This window comes from Megalobrama amblycephala, linkage group LG18 (genome assembly GCF_018812025.1).
Source record: "Megalobrama amblycephala isolate DHTTF-2021 linkage group LG18, ASM1881202v1, whole genome shotgun sequence".
Lineage (NCBI taxonomy): Eukaryota > Metazoa > Chordata > Actinopteri > Cypriniformes > Xenocyprididae > Megalobrama > Megalobrama amblycephala.
In genome coordinates, this window is record NC_063061.1 from 24822731 (window position 1) to 24845362 (window position 22632).

At 37.6% G+C, this 22632-nt stretch overlaps 1 protein-coding gene across 3 annotated transcripts in view; it reads right to left on the bottom strand.

Moving 5' to 3' along the window:
• The window catches only part of nectin3b (nectin cell adhesion molecule 3b), a 76329-nt gene that overhangs the window by 11187 nt on the left and 42510 nt on the right, over nucleotides 1-22632 (bottom strand). For 2 of the 3 annotated variants that reach the window (XM_048165608.1, XM_048165610.1), the window contains exon 6: nucleotides 17841-20516. In XM_048165608.1, the coding sequence (XP_048021565.1) occupies nucleotides 19804-20516 (713 nt within the window). In that variant the 3' untranslated portion in view covers nucleotides 17841-19803. Of the gene's footprint in view, nucleotides 1-1533; nucleotides 1679-17840; nucleotides 20517-22632 lie in introns of those variants that run through there. The other variant, XM_048165609.1, reaches the window with a different exon arrangement.

Below are 22632 nucleotides of genomic sequence, written 5' to 3' on the forward strand. Positions count from 1 at the left end.
GGAGACGACTGCTGCGCTGACGGACAGAACGAGCAGAGCTCCTCCCTCGTGCGCGCGAGAAAGTAAGCACCGTCTTTGCACTCTCTCTACCTCACACATAATAATCTAAATCAACTGACACAATGCTAAAATTTCGTAAGACCGAATCCATGTTTCACGAGGCGCATTCGGAGAATGTTTTTCCTGAATAACCGCTGGGTGTGAATAGTGCTCAAAAGAATGTCACCTCATCTTCTCTGACAGGCGTCCCGCACGTGCAGCTGACATAAACCACACTTTCAGTAAACAAAAAGAAAATCCTATTCAGTGGTGAAGTGTTTTCTGAGTTGACAAATCTTTTGCGATGTCCTAATAACAGTCGAAGATTCGCACGCAACACGTCATCGTCCGCTAATGTCCAATTCGCGACTAATGACTCATTTGAACAGATTCATTTTAATGAATCATGACAACAACTGATCTGTCCACATGGTCTATAATGAATCATTTACTCGAATAACTCTGAAATGAGAACATAAGTGTGCTTACACCATTTAGCAAGAGTGGTTAGTAAAATTAGCCTTAATAATCCACAATATTTTCAGGTTATTTAAATGACAATGTGTAGTAAATTAGGCCTACCTATAAAATCAGTTAATTTAGACTGGAGTGAGGTGAAACCAGAACAAAGCAAGTTGTTGTTAGCTAGGTGCATTCAATTGTATATGGTAGAAAATTATATTATTAGTTAATATAACTTCTAAATGCTACTTTTTAATACTTTTCAGGTTTAGCAAAAAAGCATCTTCGCTTACAAAGCTATAAAATCACTTTTTTTTTTTTTTTTGCAAAGAGGGCAAGAAAGAATTACAGTGAGAGTGATGGGTACTTTATTGTCAGTATCGGGCTCGCAGATCAGGTGGGTAGGGCACTTTTTACTGTTTGTGTGGATGACCATGTCTGTTACTACCGAAGACCATTTTTGACCCAGGAAAAACCCTGCATTGATTCATTTGAATTGAAATATTTAATACTTTCACAGCAAAAATTATGTATGCAATTAATTTAGATTAATTAATCACAGAGTATGTAATTAATTAGATTAAAATCTTTAATCGATTGACAGCCCTAACTAAAATGTAATTTTTTTTTTATTAAATATTTTTATTTTAAATGCGATTTTCAATGTGTCATTTAATAAATGACGAAACACCATAGAATTTACAACTCGCAATTCTGATTTTATATTACGCAATTCTGACTTTATAATTTGCTATTTTAACTTATATTTTAGTTATTCAAAACAACAATGGTAAAAGCATTCAGTAGGAATAATGTTTTCATGCTTTCATCAGGTTTGCCTAAAAACATTTGTAAAGTTGAGAGAACCTTTACAAAACATTCTGAGAGTGCTTTCTGTTGCTTACGGTGAAACATTGCGCCTGAAATGTATTTGAAATTAAAGATGGCATTCCTGCAGTTCTCATCCTGAATGTTGTTAGGTAAAAGTTAAAAGTCAGATCATCTGTAGGGAAAGATATTGCATGTACTCACACTTTATCTGTGTATGTGGATGGGGGAGCCTTGCGTGCTGTGAGGAGGACGATGGTGAAGACGGTGATGAGGAAGAGTGCCAGCACAGCTCCCATCACGGCCCCAGCAATAGCCATGGAAGATGTCATCTGCTTCTGAGACATGTCTGAAAGGCGCCACAACACAGTGAGCAAAAAGAAAAGCTCATTAATAAATAAACACAGCCCACGTTATTGGAGGTACATCAAGTTCCACTAAAATTATCATCAGTGTGTTACAATACAAGACAAAAACACTGAAGATCTTGGCACAGAACGGCTAAATGCCACAAATTATAACAAAAAGCACAAAACAGCAAAGCACAGCCTGTGAAAGCAACTAACAACTGTAAGTGACACACTTAAGCTCAGCATGTGTTGATGTAGATTGCAAAAGACAACCAACAGAACAGCAAGAGATAAGACAGCTCAGTTTAATGAAGATATGAATAAAAATGTGACAACACCAACAGTGAGGACAGAATCAGCAAAATATTAAGCTCATACAGCCAGAACAGTTTAGCACATTAATAAATAAATGAACAATTATCATTAAAACTAGATAACTTTACCTTTTTTTTTAATTGTGAAATGCTGCATCTGAATATGCATACCCAATTTCCCCACTATAAAGTATGCGAAAATCAGCCAATGGACACTTTACTATCCCATCAGGCCATAGGAGAGGATTTGTGAATGACAGTGAAGTGATGCAACTGACACTGGTAGGTCACATGACAATGACAACATCACAAATGTTGTATGTCCAGATTACAATTATACTACATACATTCATCCTACAGAGAATATAAGGTAACACTTTAGTTTAGGGTCCAATTCTCACTATTAACTTGTTGGTTATTAGCTTGCATATTACTAGGCTATTGTCTGTTTTTAGTACTTATAAAGCACATATTGATGCCTTATTCTGGATGAACATATTCTACATAGGAGTGTTACGGCCTGTGCCTTGTGTGTGTTGTGACGTCATGACTCTACTTTTCATCCTGAAGAGTTTGATTGTAGGTCCGCCTCTGTGCACCTGCATCTAGTTGCGTGCGTTGAGCGATTATATGAAAGACACTGAAGGAGACTGGAGTGAGGAGACACACCAGCAAACAAGCTTTTTTCCCTTGCTTCTTTATTTTGTCTTTCTTTATTGAAGTTGATGTGTTTGTCTTGGTTAAGTCAGGTATTTATTTATTATTAATTTGGGTTAATTGTTGGTTATATTTGGGCATTCATTTGTTTGTTTTTCTGTATGATAGGCTACGTGTTCCCGATTTCTTGTTGCTTGTTGAATAAATATTTAACGACGTATTGGGTTTCACGTGTCCTTCTTTGTGTTACGTTTCCCCTTTTCTGCCTTTAAAGTAGGGGTTCGTAACAATCCCTAAATCCTACACAATACCTACACTTAATTACCTTACTAACTATTAATAAGCAGTAATTAAAGGGTTAGTTCACCCAAAAATGAAAATAATGTCATTAATTACTCATTCTCATGTCGCTCTACAGCAGTAAGACCTTCGTTCATCTTCGGAACACAAATTAAGATATTTTTGATAAAATCCAATGGCTCAGTTAGGCCTCTATTAAGCCATTCAAACTCTCAAGGTCCATAAAGGTACTAAAAACATAATTAAAACGGTTCATGTGAGTTCAGTGGTTCTATCTTAATATTATAAAGCAAATAAAGACTTTTCAACAATATCTAAAATAAAATAAAGACTTTAACAATATCTATATGGGCCGAGTTCAAAACACACTGTAAACCCTAATGCTCAAAATACTTAAAAGGTGCCCAAGAATGCTTTTTCACAAGATGTAATATAAGTCTAAGGTGTCCCCTGAATGTGTCTGTGAAGTTTCAGCTCAAAATACCCCATAGATTTTTTTAAATTAATTTTTTTAACTGCCTTTTTTGGGGCATCATTAACTATGCACTTTTAATTCGCGTGCTCCCTGCCACACAAGCTCTCGATTATATTACAGCACATTTACAAAGTTCACACAGCTAATATAACCCTCAAATGGATCTTTACAAGATGTTCGTCATGCATGCTGTATGCATGCTTCGAATTATGTGAGTAAAGTATTTATTTTGATGTTTATATTTGATTCTCTATGAGTTTGAGGCTATGCTCCGTGGCTAACGGCTAATGCTACACTGTTAGAGAGATTTATAAAGAATGAAGTTGTGTTTATGAATTATACAGACTGCAAGTGTTTAAAAATGAAAATAGTGACGGCTCTTGTCTCCGTGAATAAAGTAAGAAACGATGGTAACTTTAACCTCATTTAACAGTACATTAGCAACATGCTAACGAAACATTTAGATAGACAATTTACAAATATCACTAAAAATATCATGATATCATGGATCATGTCAGTTATAATTGCTCCATCTGCCATTTTCGCTGTTGTTCTTGCTTACCTAGTCTGTTGATTCACCTGTGCAGATCCAGACGTTACTGGCTGCCCTTTTCTAATGCCTTTCATAATGTTGGGAACATGGGCTGGCATATGCAAATATTGGGGCGTACACCCCGACTGTTACGTAACAGTTGGTGTTATGTTGAGATCCACGTGTTTTCCGGAAGTCTTTTAAACAAATGAGATTTACATAAGAAAGAGAAAGCAATGGAGTTTGAAACTCAGTGTATGTCTTTTCCATGTACTGAACTCTTGTTATTCAACTATGCCAAGATAAATTCAAATTTTGAATCTAGGGCACCTTTAAATGTTTTAAGTAGGACAAACTTAAATTGAACAAATTAGTTCAGTTAAATTAACTATTATGAGTATTTAGAACGTTCTTTCTCTTTTGAGCTCACAGCACTGACATATTTCAAGTAAACTGAACTGTTTTATTGTTTTGAGTTTCATGAACTCATTTCTTTTAATTTAGACTAACTTAAGTTTAACTGAAACTGGGCTGGGATTTCTATTTCCCAGCATGCTTTGCCCATGACACTTGAAAGGGAGAGTAAATGCTATATAATGTTATATAATATTTTTTTGTGCAAGATTAATGGTAAGGGAGATTTAGTAGTGATTAATGTTTTGTTATGTTAATTTAGAAGTATTTCTGTTAATGTGGGTTTTTGGAGAGTTATCATCATGGTGACAAGTGGCGCATGCGGCTTGGTTTGAGAGCAGATAAGTTGCATGTTTTAAGTTGCTGTACTTATTCAGTAAGTGCTATACCATGCTATTGTTAACATGTTAGCAAATTAGCAAGTTGGCACTTTCTGAATTTTTTTATTAGGGTTTACAATGAAGTAAATTAACTCATTTGATAATTTACTAAATATTTTATGTTAATTACTATCAAAGCGTATGAGTTAGCTAACTCAATACTTCAAGTTAGGAGTAATTAACATGCATGAGTACTACAAACTCAAAACTTCATAGTTCTGCTTACTTAAAATTGGGAACATCATAACTCAAAAAATTTGATGTAACTGATTACCTCAAGTTAGCCCAACTTATTTGGGTTTACTTCAGAGCTTTACAAATCGAATCAGAGAATCGGAGCGCTAAAGTCACGTGATTTCAGCAGTTTAGCCATTTGATAGGAGACCTGAATTGGCTGATTCAAAACAAATATATGTTTTTTTTAAAGGGGTGGTTGATTATGATTTTACTTTTTTTACTTTAGTTAGTGTGTAATGTTGCTGTTTGAGCATAAACAACATCTGCAAAGTTACGACGCTCAAAGTTCAATGCAAAGGGTTAGTTGACATCACTAACCCTAAAATTTACATGAACCCTGCCCCGGAGAACACGCAACAAAGCTGTGAGACAATGTTACTGCAATACAATACATAACACAAATGCAATAGCATGTCATAAAAGCAAGATGACAACATAAGATATAACCGTAATTAAACTAAACTATACCTGTTCTATCTTCATGCAGCATATATTTTCTGGCTCTACAGGCATCTTACAACAGTTCCCACACATGCGATTTATAGATTATCATGACAGAATATGCTATTGAATAACTTTAAGATAGTTAACTCCACATCAGCGATTCAGAAACTAACCATTCAGAAACGTCCTGTTGCATTCTACATGTTGTCACTTCTTCTTGAGTCTCTCCACCATTGTCCAACTCCGTTTTGAACATAAAAAGCTGAAGTTTCTGACATTTTCAGTGAGTCTGAGGTATTTGGCGCAGCAAACACGAGCTCTTGAAACCCCGCCCTCTGCTTAGTAGCAGCAGCTCATTTGCATTTAAAGGGACACACAAAAACAGAGCGTTTTTGCTAACCCTCAAAAAGTGACAAATTTAACATGCTATAAAAAAATTATCTGTGTGGTATTTTGAGCTAAAACTTCACATACACACTCTGGGAACATCAGAGACTTATTTTTACATCTTGTAAATGTGGCATTATATAACCCCTTTAACAGTTGCAAGTATACTTATTCAAAAGAAGTGCCTACTCAGAGTATGTGTTCTGGATGCAGCCCATGACTTATTATTAAAGGTCCCGTTCTTCGTGATCCCATGTTTCAAACTTTAGTTAGTGTGTAATGTTGTTGTTAGAGTATAAATAAAATCTGTAAAATTTTAAAGCTCAAAGTTCAATGCCAAGTGAGATATTTTATTTAACAGAAGTCGCCTACATCGAACGGCCAGTTTGGACTACATCCCTCTACTTCCTTCTTTAATGACGTCACTAAAACAGTTTTTTGACTAACCTCCGCCCACAGGAATACACAAGAGTTGCGTTTGTAGAGTGTGTTTGTCGCCATGTTGTCGAAACGCTGTTATTTTCATCCCGCAGTCCAATCACCGGGTCTGATTCCGGCTCAAATTGATAGGGTAAAATAAAGACATGTTTACAATAACACTGAGCGCGTGCATCTCCACGTTATGGTAAGAGGCGTGACCTTTCCGGGCAAGGTTCGCTAAGCTGCTGTCGAATCACAACACAGGAACCGCTGGCACAATCAGAACTCGTTACGTATTTCTGAAGGAGGGACTTCATAGAACAAGGAAGTCATCAGCCCGTTTTTATGACAGTGGAAACAGCGGTATACAGATAAGCAAAACATGAAACATGCGAAACATGAACACATGTTATATTGCACACTATAAACACAATCAAAGCTTAAAAAAACCACGAAAAACGGGACCTTTAAAATTTTTGGTTACGCTTTGTTTTTAGGTGCCTTTGTTACAGTGAAACTATACATTTAAGTACTGAGTAATATTAATTAAATGCTTGTACTTAGAATAGGGTTAGGGTTATGATTGGTTTAAGGTTATAGACAGTTGAATGTAATTATGCATAATTTAGTTATTACTATAGTAGCTACTTGTAACAAGGGCAATGAAAAATAAAGTGTTAACAGATTACCAGATGGGAAAAAAGTTATTTGATGCTAACCAATTGCTTTTTTGGTTTGTAACCTTTTCCCATTATTTTCAATGAAAATTACAAAGATTTTTTTTTTTTTTTAGCAACTTTTCAGCTCCATTCTTGTATGTAACATCCATTTATCAAGATCTCAGTTCCTAGTGGAGAAAATCAATTATAACCCTTATTTCTTATTTTTACTCTGAAATGTCAAAAATAGGTTAAAAAAAGCAATTCACATATAGGTATGTTTAAATATTTCACTACAAAGTATGACAGAAAAAAGATTGAGAAAATGATGTCAGTGAATAAACTGGCATTTGACAGTGCATATCCTCTGTCCTGGTGGATTTATTTGTTAATCAAGAGTAAGAGTATATGAGAAATAGCCGTTTGTTGTTACAGCGAGTCAGGTGGATGGGTGGGTTGTGCAGAGGTTGGCAGGGGCAAGCTGTAGTCAGCCAGCTCTAAGGCTCAGTAATTAGGACCTCATGCTGCCCTCCTTTAAAGCCTGCTGTTACTGTCTCTCCCACCCCGCAGTGCTCTTATGCTTTGCTGCACTCCTTCCTCCAGCTTTCCCTTCCACTCTCTTTCTCTGTCATCACTACAGTACCTCCTCTCTCGCTCGCTTTTACGGTGAGTTTCACGCTCTTGCGCAACTTCATTTAGCAAGTTCACCAGTATCAATGAGGATGGTGCGATCACAAGCTCATTATCCCCACAACAGGACTCCAGTAAAAGGATTACATCCATTAATTAAGATTAATTAAACTCAAAGAGTGCCCCTTTGGATGGTCACCAGACTTCTTGGCCAAGAGTGTGGAACAACGACACCATATTACCCAACTTTGCCACCTGACCCATGGCACGAAACTCCACAGTTTGAAGCTGTTGAGCATGCTGTATTCAATATAAAAAAAATAATCACAATATGTTTTCTTTGTCTTTTTTCCCCTAACACACACAGTTAAATGTATTATCAAGCGTTTTCCCCTAAGGTTTTATGGCCGAGAACCCAATAATTACTACAGTGCTGTTACTGTTAGCTCACCTCTGCTCTCACAGGAGAACAGAACAGGATGTTCAGTCACAAGTCATTCAATAGTGATCATTTAAGTGTAGCAAGTGGTAAATATTTGCCCTGCTGAGCACACGTCCGGCCCATGAGGGGCTGAGAGAAGTTGGCACTGGAGGAATAAAGACAGTGAGAGCAGGAGGTCAAGGGTGTAAGGTGTCAGGAGATCAGGGAGGGAAAATGAGAAGAGAGGACTAAAAACAAGCACCAATGGAATAACATTAGTAAAAATTTTGGCACTGAATTGAAGGTTTGGCACAGTCGTGATTCAACCAGGCTTGTGACAGATCTTTGCACAGCAAGTCCATACGGCAACATCAGAAGGCAGTGTAATAAAAATATGACTTCTGCAGCTTGTGAAGAGTTAAAATTGAAGCGTATCATTTCTGTACCACTAACATCACTAGGGCTGGGTGATATGGCCAAAAATATTATCACGATATCAATTCATACCATTAAAGGGGAAGGAAATGCTTTCCACATGTTTGCTAGACCTCAAGAATAAATGTAAACTCAGAGTAAGCTACCTTTCCATTTAGGGCCTCAGTTTTTTGTTCTCAAATTCCATGCTTTCTATTTTATTTTTTTCACAAATTCAGTTAATCTTCAAACATGGCATCTAATGAAATTAATTTAAAAAAAAAACAACAACATTTAATCAATATTTAAAATTTATTAAAATGAAAATATAAGGTGAATGCAGCACAACAGAACGTGTTTACTAAAAACTAAAACATGAATGAAATATACACTACCAGTCAAAAGTTTGGAAACATTACTATTTTTAATGTTTTTGAACGAAGTCTCTTATGCTCATTAAGACGGCATTTATTTCATAATAAATACAGAAAAACAGTAATATTGTGAAATATTATTACAATTTAAAATTATAGTTTTCTATTTTAATATACTTTAAAATATAATTTATTTCTGTGATCAAAGCTGAATTTTCAGCATCATTAATGCAGTCTTCTGTGTCACATGATCCTATAGAAATCATTCTAATATGATGATTTATTATCAATGTTGGAAACAGCTGCTTAATATTATTTTATAACCTGTGATACTTTTTCAGGATTCTTTGATGAATAAAAAGTAAAAAAAAAAAAAAATCAGTATTTATTTAAAATAGAAATCTTTTGTAACAATATACACTACCGTTCACAAGTTTGGGGTCAGTAATTGTTTTTCTTTCTTTTTTTTTTGAAAGAAATTAATACTTTTATTCAGCACGGATGTGTTAAATTGATAAAAAATGATAGTAAAGATTTATATTGTTAGAAAAGATTTATATTTAGAATAAATACTGTTCTTTTTAACCTTTTATTCATCAATGAATTCTGAAAAAAGTATCACAGGTTCCAAAAAAATATTAAGCAACACAACTGTTTCCAACATTGATAATAACAGAGTATCAAATCATCATATTAGAATGATTGAAGGATCATGTGACACTGAAGACTGGAGTAATGATGCTGAAAATTCAGCTTTGATCACAGAAGTAAATTATATTTTTAAGTATATTAAAATAGAAAATCATAATTTTAAATTGTAATAATATTTCACAATACTATTGTTTTTTTCTGTATTTATTATGAAATAAATGCAACCTTAATGAGCATAAGAGACTTTGTTCAAAAACATTAAAAATAGTAATGTTTCCAAACTTTTGACCGGTATATAGTGTACATCATGGTTGTATTATATTCCTTAAAAATAATAGCAATAATGATGGTAATAATAATAATAAGACTTTGAGAACCACATTTTATTTCCGTTATAATTTCTTCAAGTTAAGCCAAACTTTTATTTTGGCAGTTTGTCGAAAAGATCTTTGCGTTTCAGACAAAACTGCACTGCTCAGAAACAGAGATGATCTAGATGATCAGATGTAGGCTAAATATAGAAATATAGAAAATTACTCAACAGTTTATTATAAATATTTTTGTGGACTTATTTTTTTCTGTTAAATATCATTATCGATTTTCACCTTGCCCTATAAGCATCACCAAGCACAACTGCAAAAACTGCTGGTTTCAAACCAGTTTCCTTCTGCTATTGGTCCCAAACCCACAGCTTTTGTCTACATTTTGTCTTTACACATTGAACTAGGATAGGGGAAGCCATTTTACCATTAAAAAAATGATTACACGGGTGAAATGCAGTAATTTAGCCTCCTAATGATAACAACAAGAAATCTTTTTTTTTTTTGTACAATATTGGGGGATTAAGGAAAAGAGAGGAACTCTGAAAATGTTCCTAACATTAATCGCAATGTTTCTTGACTAAAATTCCTCAGCTACCTTCCACACTCTTCTATTACTAATTAGCACATATAGCATCCAGTCTAGCATGTCTCTATTTATCTCTCTATAGATGTTTTCTGAAGGTTTAACTTCAGTTGGGATTATATGTGGTTCAGTGTACGGGAACAATGGTCAGGGATGGTGACAGCGCTCAGAGGGGGCAGGAGAGAGGCGATCATTCTACCGTCTGGCGTGTAATACCACAGATGGGCCCCCCACAGAGAGTCACAAGACCTCTTTACAGTTCCGTTCAACAAGGGTTAAAGCTGTCTGTTTGCTGTACAACATTCACCTCACATTATACAATAAATCCAAAGACAATTGGGTTTATTTACTCCAAATCCATATAAATATAGAAATCGTATGATTTTCCGCATGAAAAAAGTACATTTTAGCATACTTTTAAAAAGAGTGATTATTACGAATATACTTTAAAATAATATATGGTGCAAACTTAATGTAATGTTTTTGGACTAAACTGCACATTAAATGAAATTAAATGAAAATGTGTTATAGTTTAACTTTATTTTAAATACACTGTAAACCCTAACGCTCAAAGTAATTAATTGTCTTGAGTAGGACAAACTTAAATTAAACAAATTAGTTCAGTCAAATTAAATTTTATGAGTATTTAGCACTTTCTTTTTCTTTCAAGTTCACAGAACTGATATATTTTAAGTGAACTGAACTGTTTCATTGTTTTGAGTTTTATGAACTTATTTCTTTTAATTTAGACAAACTTAAAGGTGCCATCGAACGTTTTTTTTTACAAGATGTAATATAAGTCTAAGGTGTCCCCTGAATGTGTCTGTGAAGTTTCAGCTCAAAATACCCCATAGATTTTTTTAATTAATTTTTTTAACTGCCTATTTTGGGGCATAATTAGAAATGCGCAGATTCAGGCTGCGGCCCCTTTAATTGCTTGCGCTCTCCGCCCCCTCCCGAGCTCTCGACTTTATCATTGCATAAACAAAGTTCACACAGCTAATATAACCCTCAAAATGGATCTTTACAAGGTGTTCGTCATGCATGATGCATGCATACATCGGATTATGTGAGTATAGTATGTATTTGGATGTTTTCATTTGATTCTGAATGAGTATGAGGCTGTGCTCAGTGGCTAACGGCTAATGCTACACTGTTGGAGAGATTTATAAAGAATGAAGTTGTTTATGAATTATACAGACTGCAAGTGTTTAATGATGAAAATAGCGACGGCTCTGTTTTCCGTGAATACAGTAAGAAACTATGGTAACTTTAACCAACAGTAGCCTACATTAGCAACAAGTTAACGAAACATTTAGAAAGACAATTTACAAATATCACTAAAAATATCATGTTATCATGGATCATGTCAGTTATTATTGCTCCATCTGTCATTTTTCGCTGTTGTTCTTGCTTGCTTACCTAGTCTGATGATTCAGCTGTACACAGATCCAGATGTTAATACTGGCTTGTCTAATGCCTTGAACATGGGCTGGCATATGCAAATATTGGGGTCATACATATTAATGAGCCCGACTGTTACGTAACAGTCGGTGTTATGTTGAGATTCGCCTGTTCTTCGGAGGTCTTTTAAACAAATGAGATTTATATAAGAAGGAGGAAACAATGGAGTTTGAGACTCACTGTATGTCATTTCCATGTACTGAACTCTTGTTATTCAACTAAGCCAAGGTAAATTCAATATTTAATTCCAGGGCACCTTTAAGTTTAACTGAAACTGGGCTTTCTATTTCCCAGCATTTTAATGTTTTTTTTGTTTGTTTGTTTGTTTGTTTTTGCAAGATTAATCTTAAATGGGAGATTTAATAGTGATTAATGTTTTGTTATGCAAAAAGAAGAGTTTCTGTTAATGTGGGTTTTTGGAGAGTTATCATCATGGTGACAAGTGGTGCATGCAGCTTGGTTTAAGAGGAGGAATGTTAAATGCTTTATATTGCTAGCAAGTGCTATACCATGCTATTATTAACATGTTAGAAAGTTAGCAAGTTAGCATTTTGAGAATTAGCTTGTTGTAGCTAGCTAAGTTTACACTAATAAAAATGTTCATACTGAGGTTACATGAAAATTTTAAGTTATTAGAGTACTCAAACTTATTTGGGTTTACAGTGTATAATTAATCAAGTTAGGAGTGTTTTTTTCTTTATATGTAGGCTAATTTCGTAATTACTTTGAATTATGGTTAAAGCGTACTGCCGGATGCACTAACAATAATTTATGTGAATCTAAAATATACTTTAATGTTAAAATATATTGAATTTTGGCACTTTTAGCACATTTTACTCAACTACTTTACATGTGTTTTAGCATGTTAGTCAACACAAATAACTGTACTTCTTTAAAGCATGAAAAAATATTATTAAAACAATGATTTAAAATATTACTTAAAGTAAAAAATTTTATTAATTATCACAAAGTGTACTTTTTAAGTGTGTTAGGAAACAGTCATGAAAGTATAATCTCTTGCACTTTTTTGGCCTTTTATTATTAGTTTTCATAAGGGTAATTGGATACTCTAGCAAATTGTAAACAATTGTGTGTGTCGGTCAATACAACTGCACAACCTCTTTTGAGCTTTTTCTTGAGCCATTTCTCTCTATGATCCTCAACAAACATCTTCTGCAATCTGTTAGTCCCTCTTCAATATTTTCGCCCTGCTAAAGTGCCCTGACTATAATTCAGGTGCCTTTTTGGCAGCTCACTTTAACCCCACTGGACTTAAGATCTTTCACAGGTGAGCCCAGACTTGAACCGTATCCTTTGAAGGTGCTCTCATTCCTTCTAAGAGGTGTTTACCAAGCAGATTTAAGGTTTCTGGAGACTGACAGAGAAATTCACAGCTCAGAACAGAGGTGATGCAGAGCAAAGGAGGATTAAATGAGTTCACACTCGCTTAGAGCCAGTTCAGGGGTGGCAGGCATCTTTAAACACGATTAAAAGGATCAGGTGTTTCTCTTAGGCTGACTGTTATAGGTCTCAGATTGTCGTATCAGACACAGACACCCCGTAACTCATTCAACGCTCTCGGCGTGTATTTGATAACAGGAGCTGGGTGGGGGAGAAGCACCACAATGCATTCTGGTAAATGTTACATGGGGAAAGCTGGTTCCCCCTGCTGCATGACACCTGATAGCCATATTGGAGTGCAGGTAGGGAGTGTGTCTGTGTTGGACCGGAAAAGGTTTCAGTTGTGTGTTTGCGACCCATGAGTCTTAATTACTGTGAAACTGTGGGGCAACGGAAAGAACCACAGAAACGTCCTTGAAAGGGGCAAATGTTTATGATGCAGCTGACCAAAAGGGCTCAATGACTGTTCAATATAACACGTCTCTCTTAATAGATGACCAGACAAGACAATCCCACTGCTTAAGTAACGTCAAGAGGGTTGTTCTGACGAATGAAAGGAGATGGGTAGGTCAAGTGTCAGAGGTCATCTTCTGTTGTGGTTGCCATTGTTTAAACTGCCAGATTTTTATGAAGGTGCTTTAGTGTGCACGACTATAGAGAAGAGCAGCTGATTCTGGGTGGTCTCTCAAATCAGTAAGTGTTTGACAAAGACCTCAAATGCTGTCTGAAGTGCTCACTGCAAGAACTAAAGAATATCTCCTATCTCTATCAGCATCCCCCCTATTCTTTTGATTTATTTGTCTTGAGTTAACATGACATCTTGAGAACCAACTGGAGGCCAAATATCATCACTATATTTGGTTACATATTTGTACACCCCACCTAGTATATCTGTGACTGTGAAATAATAAAGTGCAGTAACACTTTCCAGGGTTCTAGTTCTGATAAATGTGAGACTCTCTAAAATGGAGCACTGAACATTTAATAACAGCCTACCACTGAGGGAATGATTTCATGACCACTGTGATGTATTACTGGAAAAATATGCCATAAAAGATGGATATCTGAGAGGGAGAAGGAGTCACAAATGACAAATTTTCCAAAGGAAATATTCTCTCCGGAAGGGGGGGTTGGAGGAAGAAAATTACTTGGTCACAATGACAGATCACAGCCTTTTAAACAGACCATCTTTTATAGAAGGAATTTATATTGCATATTTCACCTTCACATGTGCATTTTCATGGTCATCCCCCAGTTCTCCTTTTTAACCTTGGTCCGTCTTTGGCTCCTCCCTTCTTCCTGTCTCAAGCTCCCCCCATTTCATAAAATCTCTCGCTATTTTTTCCGCAAGAATTGCCCTTTTATCCACTCTCTAACCCCTCTTTTTTCTCCATGATGGAGAGCGAGATGGGTGGCACAGGTATCCCTCAAGAGAACAAGCTCTCTGTCATGAGCCCGGGAAGAGTCTGTTGCCATGGGGACGGTGTCAATGGCGTGGAAGGGGGCTGTGGCAAACAAAACCATTCTACCGGGCTAATTGAACCAATCAGAAGCACTCATGGAGCAGGGAGGGGGGGGATGTGGTGGTAATACTGCTCCTTAGAGAATCTATTCAAACAGTGCAGTGAGAGACAGTGACCTCCTCACCCGTGATAAGGTGAATGCTCGTATAATGAATGACATTGTTATTTTCAGTGGGCTACCTCACTTTCCAAGGAATTGTACAGTAACCTGGACTTAAAATACCTGAGGGAACGAAAGTGTCTCTATTCTGTAAATTCCCTAAGGAATAAAGAGTATGTTTGTGTCATTTTCTATCTCTAAGGTAAACAATTAAGGGCAATGTTCAGAAGAACAGACTTAAGTGCTTACTTTAGTCCTGATGGCCTGTGAATGATGCAGAGTGGTAAAAAAAAATTGACATTTTTTTACTTGAGGAAAAGCACCAACTTTGAACTAATCACTGAATTAAATTATTTTAAAGTCACAATATGTACATTTTTATCACTAGAGGTTGCTTATGCAAAAACAAAGGTGTAGCTTGAGGACTCCTTGATTTCGCGGAATGATGGGAGGTGTTGTCTTCACGTCTACAGCCGGTGGAAAAGAATCGGGATGGGACTGGGGCAGAAATCATGGTCATGGATGAGATTATTAACGATACTGTAGTATGAAGCAGCGCGGGGCCGAGTGCTGTGGGAGCTGAACGAGGCCGCTGGAGCGATTGATAATGAGAGACGGACACAACACGCGCCTTGAGAGCAGCTGAACTTTTATTATGCCGCAGTTACCGCTTCGGCTTCTTCCGGTCATTCAAATGTGGGGTAAAGCAGCGCTGTTTTATCATATAAGATACATTTGTGTGTTGAAAGTTGTTATAATGCTACTCTGTGTTCGCTTGGCGGCTGCTGTGAGGCACTTGTTGCACACTGCAATATTCTAGATCGATATTAGTCATGGTAAAACATGGTACTCGCTGTAAATCAAGAAAACAAGATTTAAATAATAAGACTTATTGTGTTGAGCCATATAACAGTATATATAGTTTTAAAAGCGTCTTTGGTGTTTCCATGGTTTCTACAAAATAAAACTGGAAATCGAGGGTAACGTGGGTATAATTTCATTGATAGGTGACACAAGGACATGGTCCGTGTCCTGGATAAAATTGTTTATTTCTCTGGATTTAAACATTCTTGGAAACATTTAAGATAATGCAAGTACACAAGTGGTTTTTGGATATTTTAATCCTAAAATCTTACATATTGTGCCTTTAACACTGTACTCTACCATTCAAAAGTGTGGGGTCAGTAAGATTTATTAAAGGTCCCATTTTTCGTGGTTTTTTGAAGCTTTGATTGTGTTTATAGTGTGCAATATAACATGTGTTCATGTTTCGCGTGTAAAAAAACACAGTATTTTTCACATAATTTACTTATCTGTATACTGCTGTTTCCACTGTCATAAAAACGGGCTGATGACTTCCTCGTTCTATGAAGTCCCTCCTTCAGAAATACGTAACGAGTTCTGATTGTGCCAGCGGTTCCTGTGTTGTGATTCGACAGCAGCTTAGCGAACCTTGCCCGGAAAGGTCACGCCTCTTACCATAACGTGGAGATGCACGCGCTCAGTGTTATTGTAAACATGTCTTTAATTTTACCCTATCAATTTGAGCCGGAATCAGACCCGGTGATTGGACTGCGGGATGAAAATAACAGCGTTTCGACGACATGGCGACAAACACACTCTACAAACGCAACTCTTGTGTATTCCTGTGGGCGGAGGTTAGTCAAAAAACTGTTTTAGTGACGTAATTAAAGAAGGAAGTAGAGGGATGTAGTCCAAACTGGCCGTTCGATGTAGGCGACTTCTGTTAAATAAAATATCTCGCTTGGCATTGAACTTTGAGCTTTAAAATTTTACAGATTTTATTTATACTCTAACAACAACATTACACACTAACTCAAATTTGAAACATGGGATCACGAAGAACGGGACCTTTAATGATTTGAAGGAAGTCTCATGATCACCAAAGCTGCATTTATTTTATACGGTAAAACAGAAATATTGTGAAATATTATAATATAAAATAACCACTCTCTTAAAATATTCTTAAAATGTAATTTATTCCTGTGATGGTAAAGCTTAATTTTCAGCATCATTTCTCATTCAGTGTCACATGATCTTTCAGAAATGATTCTAATTTGCTGATTTTGTGCTCAAGAAACATTTATTATTATCATCAATAATGTTGGAAACAGCTGTGCTGCTAAATATTTTTTGGAAATCCTGAAATATTTTTCAGTATTCATTGATAAGTAGAAAGTTCAACACACACGCACTAATTGTATTAGTGAGGACATTGCATAGACTTCCACTGATTTTATATCAGGTTATATTCTACCACCTAGAAAATTCTACTATTTCTACCACACCTTATAAAAGTTATAAATCAAGGATAATTTGTACACACTTAAAACAACAGGTAATTACTTTGACACCTCAAATCTTTTTGCCCCAGATTTGGGGTGCAGGGTGGTCTAAGGCATGAAAAAGTTTGAGAACCACTGCTTTACTATACCCATTTTAGCCCTGATCTCCACTGTCTTGGATTAAAGAGGCACATTTTATGTGCTGACTTTGGACATTGACTCATCGTGGAACTTCTGACAACTAATTACTTGCTTGTTCCACCACCAGCTGATTGGACAGGATGATAGACTCAGCTATAAAACAAAAACCATTTATTCCCACTGCTGTGCTTGATCTTCCCTTCGTCAACCAGCTCCCCCACCCCATCTCCTCTCACACAGATCGACAGAACAGCAGTGCAAACACAGGAATCAACAAGTCCATAATCCCCCCACACTTTAAGGCTATCCTAGGTAAGTCTGAGAGGAAGTTCAGCCCCCATCCACAGGAAGCTTTTAGCCACAGGCTTTCCCACAAAATATGCATGAGGCTCAGAGCAAGAGGGGATATTCGGAGATGAAGTAGGTTAACCACAGCAAAGGAAAAGAGGGCGTGAGGAATACATCCCTGGAGGCCTCCAGGAGAGTAGAGGAGACCCCCACAGGGAACATTTCTGCAGCTGAAGCAACCAGTCACGCCCAAGATCTCAACAGTCACCCCTCCAACCAATATGAAATGGATCTGAGGCCAACTTATAAAACAAAGAAACATGTCACAGAAAAAAAAAAGGTGCTTTATTTCAAAACAAATGTATCCCAAAGGTTGATTTTACAAAATAATGCTCAGTATCATCTATACATTGCAAATACATTTCTTCTTTGCTATTTTTTTTTATTATTATTACTGTATTATTATTATTTTTTTGTACAGTAGATCTTTTGTAAAACAAACAAAAAAAAAAAAAGTGAAAAAGATGTACTGGAGAAGTGTACATGTGATCCTCTCATCACAATCGGTGTAATGGTGGGATTTCTAGTGCGTTCCACCGTCGAATCTCAGGCTTCCTATAAGAATGTTAAATTCAAACAAACAAAACAAGGTTCTCCCAACTGCCAGCATATATACATAACAACCTTGTTTACACTGAATTCTTCACCTCCGCATTGCCCAAACCTGTACACATAGATATTTTGATTTACTTTATCATAACTCTTTGATGTGCACTGTAACTCAAGTGTCACATGTCATTTAATGCGAGCAAAACAATTAGTTATTGTCTGAAAATCAGCAAAAAGCAAATGGCACACAAAACAAAGGACAGTACAAAATGGTGTTCTCAGGACCCATCCTGACCATTATACGCCTCAAAACTACACATACTTCTTCTGAAAACGAAACTCACTCATTCGTAACTTCTGCATGCACATTATAATGCTTACAGGGCACGTCTTCAGTTTAAGGCACTACAATATTATCTCCAATATCTCAAAACCCAACTCGTATGCATTTGCTAGCTTATCAAGATCCAGCCAACACTAAAAATGAATGACCAATCACGTGTGTTAGGCTATCGTCTTCTGCATTAAATTATGTGCATGAATGTGTGAGATCTGAGGCCAGAAATCTGAACACTACTGCACACACGATGAGCTGATTCATCAAAACACTGTCGGTTAACACTAGCTGACTGGATTTACATATTACAGACACATACACACAAATCACACAACAGACAGGCACAGGACTTGATTTGTGACGTAATGCACAGCCGCTGAATGCAGTCGGAGGTTGTTAACACTGGGCAGTGACGGTCTGACGAAGACAAGCCAGACAGCTACATTAATATTGGACAAGCTTTCATGTTGAACAATGGCAGTAGGTTTCGAAGTACAAGACACTGTCCAACCATCTCCTTTTGCAGACAGACTCACACAGCGGCAAACATTTCTGATGGCACAAACAAAAGAAATCCAGAGCTAATAGTGACGCCGTGGTATGCAAATAGAAGCTGAATTGATACAATTACAGCACCCCATTTCGGCAATCATCCTGTCTGGCTTTCTCCCATTGGGCTTTATCAAATCCATTACGGTCCTCCCTGTCTAGCTCCTCCCTACAGCACTCCAACTCTGAATGCCAGAAGAGAGGAAATAAATGTTGCCATGGAAACCTCCAGGCTGTTGACAGGAGCTAATTTCTGCCTCCATCAGAGTGACAGCACTGAAAGTTGACGTGACTCATCTAAACTCATCGCTCACATCGGCGCTGATCTGAAACACTTATCGACAGGTTATCTGAATACAAATTGCATTTGTTTGAATGGCTTTTTTTTTTTTTGTAATGACTTTCTTTTAAATAAAATCACACAGTACACCTTACTGTGCAAAGAAAAGGAGACTGGCTATTGATTTGGCAAGACAACCCAACTTAAATCACCCCTGAAATCAACCTCGAACTGGCTTATTGGTGAAACAAAAAGCAGATGTCTTGTTGCCTGACCGTCTTAAACAAAGACAAGAATTATACCCTCTTGGTCCCAAAACATCCTTTAAACCAGCTAGCTATGAACAGCTAACTAATGATTAGGCTAATGTACAAAACAAATTGGTAGGTGTAAACTACTAGAAAAGGTGCATTTCCTACTAATTTTCTTTACATAACTCTGTTCATCCTTGTCTCGTTTTGCAGTCTGAAGCATTTCAAGTGTCTATGCAGTCTCTTCCTGCTCTGCCTTCTCAGACATACCACTCCCTCCGGGAGATCATTGAGCCATCAGTGTGCGACACGTAGTCATTGTCGTAGCAGTTCTCTGACATGTAGGGCGAGCCGTTGCTCATGACTTGGGGAGCGGCGTACCGGCGGGGCTCTGGCTGCAGCGAGCTCCTCTGGATGTGATGGGCTGGACTAAAGGTCTGCGGATGGCCAGGGTGATGGTTGTTGTGGTAGCTGTGCTCATGGTTGTGATAGTTATGGTGGTTGAGTTGACCGCCTGCTTCCCTCAGAGCTCTGCTGCGACCGTTGGGTGATCGCTCACGGTCGAAATCACCCCACTCTTCTCGATCCTTATCCGGGTAGATGGTGCCGTTATCCTGGTTGGATTTGAGCTTGGTGTCAGGGCTTCCTTTGCTGTAGACTTGCTGCAACTCATGGGGCTGGGGAGCCTTCTGCATGTCCGAGGGGCCGTGATACTGCTTCGTGTAGTAGTCGCCGCGGAATGTCCGCCGCTGACGCTGGTAATAAACTCCACCTAGAATGAGCAGCAACAGCAGGAAGAGGGCTCCGCCCACTGCTCCACCCACAATTGTGCCTAGGCTTCCCTCCGGCAGAGGCGCCAGGGTCGGAGAGGTGATGAGGGCTCGCTGTTTATTGCCAGGTGCGGTGGCAGAGATGTCGGCGGTTAGGAGGCGCACAGGGGTGGTGGGGGGCATGGTGGTGGTTGAGGGAGGATCTAATGGAGGGAAGGAAGGAAAGGCAAGAAGGAGGGGGGTAGGAGGAAGGGATGGACAGACAAAGAAAAGTAGATAATGTCAATGCCAACTACATCAGTATATCATTAACAGTCATATGAATCTGCTTCCAAGATTGTAATATCGTAACATCTAGCATGACCAACAGGACTCTCTTCTGTTGCCATGGATGTGACAGTTCCAGGTTTTGGCGGATCTTATATTGAAAGGAAGTGATAGCAAACCTCCCAACAGCTTTAAAACCTGAAACTGTTGTCCAAGGCAAAGACGACTAAAAAAACAAACACAAAACAAAAATGGAAGAGAAAGAAGTGTTGAGATCTGCATGATAAGGGATTCATGGGGAGCTACATACTAACATCTCCAGCTAACAACGAAGTACAGTCATCTGCAACAATGAAACCTAATGAGCAAAATTTGTGTTAGCTTAGAGAGGGAGTATGGATGACCACATAGCCGAGTGATGAGAAAAAACAAAATGGAAAGAAGGGGTCAGGGAAAGGGTACTTGCTACTGGGGGAGGGGAGGGAACAGACATCGAGAATGCTCAAGGATTGGGCGGCTGCTACGCCTAACTGCTAACATGACTTGACTGGTGCAAGGATAGGAGATTGGGTTAACGCCATTACCATGCATTGATCGCTTGATTGTGTTAGGGAGCAGCGTGTAGCGTTTCATCGCATTCTGGGGCATGCATCTGTACTATGCAAGCAGCGTTCTCTGAGGCTGGGAGCTGAAAGTCAAACTATCCCATTACGGAGTGTCCTGTTCCCGACGCAATGAGAGCTATTTGGCCGGCTGTGAAGTGTGTGAATGCATTGAGTGCAGAACGTGCGAGGCGCAGGAGTCAGGGCTGCAAGCTCTTCAGGGTTACGCGGTTCAAATGCTCCAGCTAAAGTGGGGACTAATTTGCTTATCCTCATTGGAATGAATAATAAACGTAGCATACATAAAGCATTCCTGGACTGTATTGTTCCCGCAAGGTCAAAGGTAATTTGGATGCATCTGTGGGTCTGGTGAATGTATATGTATGTAGGAAAGAGCAGCTATATAGTTTGGGACTGAAATGTCCCATTCATTCTTTTGGAAACATTTTTGATACAAAAATTTCAGAAATATCTTCGCACTCCCACAGTATTCCCAGTGCAAACATTTGGTGCATATATTAAACCACAGGGATAGTTTACCCAAAAATCAAAGTTGTCACCAAAGCCTCCCCTAACAAAGGACGGGGCCAGTGCAAATTAGAGGACGTGGGGCCTGGTGCACCCTGGTTGTCATTTACCCACCCTTGTTCCAAACCCATATGTGGTTATTTGAGTGCAATAGAAAAAGAGAATTTTTGAAGAAAATTCACACAGCTCTTTTCCATAAGACAGTACCACTCAAGAGTCAGTGAATTAAACTGGAGGACTATATTAGTTCTCAAATTGCTCTTTTGAGTTTTCTTTTCTTTTCTTTTTTTAATTAACTAGGTCTGAATGATTCATTCAAGAATCTGAATAACTTGAACCAGGACCTCAACTCACTGACTCAATGATTCTGTAGTTCTCAAATAAACTGGGAACATGATAAATGGATAATGATTAACATTCTTGACAGTTCCTCACATAAAGCTATTTAATGGCTTCAAAATACTTGAAAAATATTGCACATCTCATATAAGACTACATTTATAGTGCATTTTTGGAGATTAACACCATGAACCGCAATTGTACAAAAAAGATTTGCATGAACATTCATAAAAATGTCTTTGATCCACAAAAGAAAGAAAGTCATACAAGTTTGCAACAACATGACAATGAGTAAATAATGACAGAATTTTAATTTTTGTTGAACTATCCCCTTAAAACACAAGGACATGGATAATGTCAATTTATTTTAATTTATTCAGTTTTGCCCAGCGAGTTAAAGAATAATTTGTTTCAATCAATAAACAGTAGGGCTTCTCGCCTCAGCACATCAATGTCCAGAAAGCGAGGACAAGTCACAGAAAAGTCAGAAATCCCTCCCTCTTTCATGCTTCTCTTCTCTGTGAGTCGATAAAATCCAGATTTATCACAAATTATGTACAGTATGTGGTATCCCATGCCTGTC